The sequence below is a fragment of the Nuphar pumila genome, chromosome 9 (genome assembly GCF_984573655.1).
Source record: "Nuphar pumila chromosome 9, dmNupPumi1.hap1.1, whole genome shotgun sequence".
Lineage (NCBI taxonomy): Eukaryota > Viridiplantae > Streptophyta > Magnoliopsida > Nymphaeales > Nymphaeaceae > Nuphar > Nuphar pumila.
Window position 1 is genome coordinate 101,375,814 of NC_143257.1, and position 7,891 is coordinate 101,383,704.

At 34.1% G+C, this 7,891-nt stretch overlaps 1 protein-coding gene across 1 annotated transcript; it reads left to right on the forward strand.

The window, feature by feature from the left end:
• The first annotated feature begins 3,735 nt into the window (after positions 1–3,735).
• Positions 3,736–5,570, forward strand: LOC149828762 (uncharacterized). Its single transcript, XM_090017136.1, has 3 exons — positions 3,736–4,171; positions 4,362–4,979; positions 5,104–5,570. The coding sequence occupies exons 1-3, from the start codon at positions 3,736–3,738 to the stop codon at positions 5,568–5,570; spliced, it is 1,521 nt and encodes a 506-aa protein (XP_089873262.1).
• Positions 5,571–7,891: the final 2,321 nt, after the last annotated feature.

The window sequence follows — 7,891 nt, forward strand, 5'->3', positions numbered from 1 at the left end:
TTGGATTTTAACTTTGGTTTTAAAAGTTTTCAAAAAATCAGGGTTTTAAAAACCAAATGTGGGCCACATTTAGAAGTCTCCCAAATCCTTTAGAAGTCTAATTAGGTCAATTAAGGTTAGTTAGTTAGAGTCCATGTAGGGTTAGGATCTCACCAAAAATCATCCCCCTAGTGGGTTTTTGATAGAATTTTGAAAAAGTCAACAAAAGCATTAATTACACCCTAATTAAGTGGGATTTAAAAAGGCTATAAATAGGGACCCAAAGGGGGGTCAATTTTAATGAGTTTCCTCTCTCTCCCTCTCTCAAAAATTCATGGTGCCCTCCTCTCTCCTTCAGCCTCCTTCATTGGAGCCACTCCAAGGTATGGTTTTCTTCTTTTCTTTTATTTTTTCTCTAATATTTTTCATGATTATTTCATGCATTTCATCATTACCGCCCCTTGTGTATGAATTTCAAGCCTAGCTTTCGTTCAAAAACCATAAAATCGATTCTAAAAAGCGATCTAATGCTGTGTGATGGCATTTTTTATGATTTTAAACCATTGAAATTGTTTAAACCATCATTTTTTATGTTTAAGCCCAATAAAAGAAGAGATTCGTCCATTCAATGGGTTGAATCCCTCTTTTCAAAGGCTAAATCGAATTCTAACCGTGCATTCTCTGATATTTTTTCTATTTTTTTATCATGTTCATGCTTATTTTGATTATTCAAATGTAAAATTCAAATTCGTGGTGTTATTTTCATGTTTTCTTTATTATTTTTCATATTTAGATTAGGTTTTTTATGTTTTATCGATAATATATGGATTTCAATCCTAAGCATACGGGAACAGTGTTATTTCATGTATATTTTTCTGTGAAAAAATCTATTTTTTTAGGGTTAAACCGTGAGTATGTCAGTGATTTCTTGTAAAAAATGGATTATTTTGGGTTCTGAAACCCTGTCAAAAAAAAGAAGAAAATCGAACCCTGATTTTGAAACCGTGAAATCGCTATGTGGATTAAGGAACAACTTGCCAAGGCGATATCTCTCTCGTCAGAGTTCTGATCAATGCTTTATAAGTTAAAGTGGTTTTGTATTGATGTCTAGTATTTCCTATAAAATTTTCAGATTTTTATGCATTTGTTTGCTATTTTTCCTCTGACAGAAAGTAGAATCGGTTTTACAGAGTCATTATGCATTGTCTAAACCCTAGATCGACTTGTGTCAATTATATCTCCCTCACTGAAGATTCGATCGATGATTCGTAAAAAGTAAAGTCTTCCTCTGTATATTTACTGTCATCTACTAAAATTATATAATTTTTAAACATGATTTGCTATATTCTTTGTAGCTGAAATTGGATGTACTTATTTCAACTATTTATATATTTACCAAAATCAAACATATATTGCCAGAATGATATCTCTATAATCAAAGATTATTTTTCCAATCTATAAAAATGAAAATCTTTGTTTTTTTGTCTAGTATCACTCTGTAAATTTTTATGAATTTCTATGGTGATTTGATACCTGATTCGGGTTTGACTCTGTGACAGGTACATGCCCTTTGGTAAAATTGCGTATTTTAGGATTTATTTAAATTTTTATATTAAAATAATGTCAAAAACATATTTTTTTTATTGCAATTTAATTTTAGAGTTATCAAAACTATACATATTGATTTTTACAGATTTTTGAATTTATTTGGTATTTTATTTGATTAAATCATGAAAATAGGGTGCCCGCACAGTCCCGGTTCGAGTAAGACACTGATGAAAGTCACTATTTTTGTGATATTTCAATTTTTTTATAAAACGTTTGATGTTTTTAATGTTTGATCATGTTTATAATCATGCTAGGGTGCTTCACACCCAATTTGGTGTTTATCTGAATCTATTTGATCCTTAAATCCAAAGTTTCACAAAAATCTTTTTTGAAAATCCTGATTTCTAGGCCATAGTCTTGTTTTCAGGGGTATTTTTGTTATTTTCTCAAAATTCTGAATTTCAAAGTTGTTTATTTTTATTATTTATTCAATTTTATATCATTTTTTATTATATTTATCTCAAAAAAATATGGAAAAAGGCTTATATCCAAATAAATTCAGTAATTTCTAGATATTATTGGATAAATCTAGAAAAACTAACATATTTTCACTAACAAGTTTTCTAGTTTTGCAGAGACATTCAAGAGTATATTTTTTTTTCTTTTCTTTTTACTTTTTATGTAAATTATAATTGTAAATATTTGGAATAAGAATTTATTTTTCCTGCTTAGAATAGGACTGCATTGCATATAGTTTATTTCTTTATATAAATGTCAATGTGTGATGGATGATGATTCATGCATATTCAAACTCACCATGGTCTACACGAATGGCATATGCACTAGCTTCTAAGGAGTTGATAAACTCGGTGAGTTTCATATTTATGGTCATAGTCAGAATACGAACGAAACCCAAATTTATCATCTTTTTCTAAGCCATAAATGACCTACACTCTTAGGCATTTTCAGAAATTATAGCATGTTTTCCAAACTTTTCGAAGTATTTTCTCCTTTTAGAATAAAATGAGATATATTCAATACGTATTCGTGTCCATAGTCAGAGATATGTAAAGAATTTATTTTATCTAAATTCTATGAGGCACAAAAATCTCTTTTTCAAAGATTTTCCTCAAATTCTTAAGAAAATATTTTTACAAATTGCATTCATTCATTCATCTAGGTTTAGATTGAATCATAAAAGGATTTCACAGGGCCACACACCCATCCTTTTTTACCTATTTCATAAATTCAATCCAGAAAAATCGATTTTCTCAAAGTCATTCTGGTTTTTCCTCAAAATTGATTTTCTCAAAATTTACTCAGGATTTCTTCAGAAAACAATTTTCCTTTTCTTCAGAAATATTTTCCTAATGTAATTCACGATTTTCAAGGTATTCACTTTTCCAAGTATTTCAAATATTTAAAGCAAACATCATGGTTTTCAATCTGCATTTTCCAAAGTTTATAGCACATGCATGATTCTTTGTGTATTTAGGAATGGAACATCGATTTAGACAAGTTGAGCAAAGCAAAGCACATGATTGATCCTTGGTTTGATTACCCCTAGTTATGGCGCCAGGAACGGTTGAACCTCATACCGACAGGCGAGTCCCATTCTACGAAATTTTCCCATATTTTAAAATAGAGGCGAGTTATTTTCAAAAACTTTTTCAAAGGTCAGCTTGACTTGCGAAAGTAAAATTTTGCAATGATAACAAGGCCGCTCAGGGATACAGTAGACTCATGAACAACCCATTTTTATCTACATACAATTCGAGGTGGCGTAATCATCCAATTTTTTCATGGAAGAACTCCTAGTCTTCCACTCAGACTTTTCCCTCACAACCCACTCGACCGCCTCCATTCACTCAGATAATTCAGAGGTCGAGTTTTCCTCAAGCCACTCCTTACTCCTCCCAACCGTCGCCGGAGTCTGCTTCACAGACATAATTTGAGGAGAGACTTTTCCAAGCATTTTAAGAGGTAAAAACCTCTAATCAGAATGCCTTCGAGAAGTGTAGCCAGATGCTAAACTCCCATACGCAATCCATTGCAAAATTGGAGACGCAAATGAGACAGTTAGCGGAAGCGCTAAATAGGAGGCTTGAGAGAAGTTTGCCGAGTCAGACTATCATGAACCCTAAGGGCAAGGAACAGATGCCAGGTGACCTGTACATGACAGATTCATAACAACAGGCCAAAGTAGTGATGGCCCTTAGGAGCGGACGTGAGTATCACGTCGAGAGTAGAGCGATGACTGTTGAACCAGTGCTGACCAGACCATCTTCTGTGTCCCAGTTATCATCCTCTGTCAAGGCTAGGGATATTAGTGAGACTTCTCACAAGAAGAAGGACCCCCCGATGTATATCCCCAAACCACCCTATCTGAAAGCCTTAGAATCTCTGATAGGCAAAGGAAAGCAAGGAATGAAGGTCCAGGACATACTTGAGATCTTCAAGCAGGTGCAAATTAACCTACCTTTGCTTGATGTCATTCAACAGGTGCCAGATTATGCCAAATTTCTCAAGGAACTATGCACTCAGAAGAAGAAATCTAAAGGAAGAGTTCTTACCAAGGTCCTTTTGAGTGAGCATGTGGGTTCGGTGCTTCAGCACCAGACTCCGCCAAAGCTTAAGGACCCTGGTGCTTCGATTATTTCATGTATCATAGGAAACATTCAGATAGAATGCTCTTTGCTCGATCTTGGAGCAAGCGTGAACATTTTTCCTGGATATTTCTATGATTCATTTGGGCTAGAAGAAATGAGACCGACCCCAATTACACTACAGCTAGCAGATCGTGCTAGTGAAAGTGGAGGACTTCTATTTCTCAGTCGATTTCATCATCCTTGATATAGAGGGAGTGGATAGCCAGCACCAGACTCTGATCATTCTGGGCAGACCATTTTTGGCGACTTCCAATGCATGTATCAATTGTAGAATCGAAGCCATGAACTTATCGTTTGGCAATCGAAATGTCAGGCTAAACATTTTCAATGCCGCGATGGGTCCAGTTGAAGATACAAAGTGCTTCCAGATTGATGTCCAAAAGTTAGTGGAAGCACATCTCGAGATGTACATGACAAATGATTCCTTAGAATTATATTATACTATAGAGGATAGTGATAGTGACAATGTAGATGTGTCTTTTGTTTCATTAGGTGCCCATCCTTGGAGAGCGAGTTTAGAGCCTCTCCCACCACTTGCAGAGACCTCAATTAGGTCATCGATAAAGTCTCTCTTGGAGCTTGAGCGGAAGCCCTTGTTAGATTCACTCAAGTATGCATATTTGAGAGCACGAGAGACATTGTCAGTGATCATCTCATCGCAACTCACTGAGGAGCAGGAGCATAGATTGATTGACATTTTGCAAGAGCATAGGGCAACTATTGGCTTGGGGGTAGCAGATTTGAAAGGGATAGATCATTCATTTTGCATGCACCAGATTCAATGTGATGAGGAATCAAAACCGGTGCGAGATATGCAGAGAAGGCTGAATCCCAACATGAAAGAAGTGGTGAAGAATTAGGTGGTCAAGTGGTTGGATGCTGGGATCCTATACTCCATTTCTGATAGCCAGTGAGTCAGCCCGATTCAGATTGTGCCTAACAAAATTAGGACTCACTGTTGTAGAGAATGAGAAGGGAGAAAGTATCCTAATGAGGACTACCACGGGGTGGCGAGTCTGCACAGATTATAGGAAGCTGAATGTAGAAACACAAAAGGACCACTTTCCATTGCCATTCATAGATCAGATTTTGGAGATACTCGTTGGACAGAGCTACTACTGTTTCTTAGATGGATACTCTGGATATAATCAAGTAGTTATCCATCCTGACGATCAGGAGACCGCATTCACATGTTTGTATGTCACCTTTGCATTCAGACGTATGCCGTTTGGGCTATGCAATGCCCCAGTGACATTTCAGATGTGTATGATAACTATCTTCTTTGATATGGTGGATGATGTCATGGAGGTATTTATGGATGATTTTTTTGTGTATGGCTCTTTATTCGAAAATTATCTCAAGAAACTTACTTGAGTACTGAGTAGGTGTATAGAGACTAACCTGGTGCTTAGTTGGGAGAAGAGCCACGTTATGGTCCAAGAGGGGATAGTACTTGGACACATTGTGTCCAAGAGAGGGATTGAGGTGGATAGAGCCAAAGTTGAGTCGATTTTATGATTGACTCCACCTACTACGGTGAGGCAGATACATTCATTCTTAGGGCATGTCAAATTTTATAGGCAGTTCATCAAAGATTTTAGCAAAATCTTGCGACCGCTTTGCACATTATTGGGCAAGGATCAGTGTTATCATTGCAAAATTTTACTTTTGCAAGTCAAACTGACCTTTGAAAAAGATTTTGAAAATAACTCACCTCTATTTTAAAATGCAGAATAATTCCAAAGAATGAGACTCACCTATCAGTATGAGGTTCAACCGTTCCTAGCACCATAACCAGGGGTAATTGAACCAAGGATCAACCACGTGCTTTGCTTTGCTCAACTTGTCTAAATCGATATTCAATTTTCTAAATGCACAAAGAATCATGCATGTGCTATGAAATTTTAAAAAATGCAGGTTGGAAATATGATGTATGCTTCAAATGTGGAAGAATTCTTAGAAAAGGAACACTTTGAAAATCATGAATCACATCGATTTCTGAAGAAATCTTGATGTTTTGAGAAAATCGATTTCTAAGAAAATTCAAACAACTTTGAGAAAATAATTTTTTCTGAGTTTTAAACTCTTGAATTGATCAAAAGGATGTACGTGTAGCCCTGTGAAAACTATTTATGATGCAATCTAACCTAGATGATGCATGAATGTTATTTTGAAAAAAATATTTTTTAAAGAACTTTTGAGAAAATTATTTGAAAAGAGAAGTTTATGTGCCTTATAGAATTTCAATAAAATAGATTCGCCTCATACCCCTGACTATGGCCACAGATATGGTTGAATATAATCCATTTGATTCTAAAAAGAGAAAAGTTTTTAGAAAAGATTGAAATATGCAATGGTTTTTTAAGATGCCTAAGAGTGTAGGCTATTTATGGCTTAGAAAAAGATGATAAATTTGTGTTTCGTTCGTATTCTGACTATGGTCATAAATATGAAACCCACCAAGTTTATTAACTCCTTAGAAGCTAGTGCATGTGCCATTCATGTAGACCATGGTGAAATTGAATATGCATAAATCATCATCCATCACACATTGACATTTATATAAAGAAATAAACCATATGCAATGCAGTCCTATTCTAAGCAAGAAAAGTAAATTCTTATTCCAAATTGTTTACAATTACAATTTACATAAAAAGGGAAAAGGAAATGAAAGAAAATACAACCTTGAATTTCCCTGCAAAACTAGAAAACTTGTTAGTGAAAATATGTCAGCTTTTACATATTTATCCAACAATATCTGAAATTGAGGGATTTATCCAAATATAAGCCTTTTTTCCATGTTTTCCTGAGATAAACATAATAAAAGATGATGTAAAATTGAATAAATAATAAAAATAAATAACTTTGAAATTTGAAATTTGGGAAAAATGACAAAAATGCCCCTAAAATTAATTATATGGCCTTGACATTAGGGTTTTCAGAAAAGAATTTTGTAAAACTTTGGATTTAGGGCTCAAATGGATTCAAATAAATACCAAATCGGGTGTGGAACACCCTAGCATGATTATTAACATGATCAAACCCTAAAAATACTAAACTGTTATAAAAAAATCGAAATATCACAAAAATAGTGATTTTCTCTAGTGTTTTACTCAAACCAAGACTCCGCAAGCACCCTGTTTCATGATTTAATCAAATAATATATCAAATGAATTAAAAAATTAACAAAAATAGACATGGACACTTATGCTAATCCTAAAATTAAACTGCAATAAAAAAATATGTTTTTGATATTATTTTGATATGAAAATTGAATAAAACTCTAAAAATACATGATTTTGCCTATTGGCATGTACCTGTCACAGTGTCAGACTTGAATTGGTTATCCAACCACAATAGAAATTCATAAAAATTTACAGAGAGATACCATACAGATAAACAAAATTTTATCTTTTTACAGATTGAAAAAATCATCTTTGGTTAGGGAGATATCATTCTTGCAATATACGCTAGATTCTGACTTATACGTAATGAGTTAAAATAAATACATACAGTTTTGGTTATAGAAAATATATCAAACTATGTTCAAAAATTAAAAAATGTTGGCAGATGATAGTAGATACAAAGATGAAGATATTCTTTTTTATAGATCATTGATCGAATCTTCGGTTAAGGAGATACAATCTGCACAAGTTGATCTAGGGTTTAGATAATGTAGAATGGGCTCTGTAAAA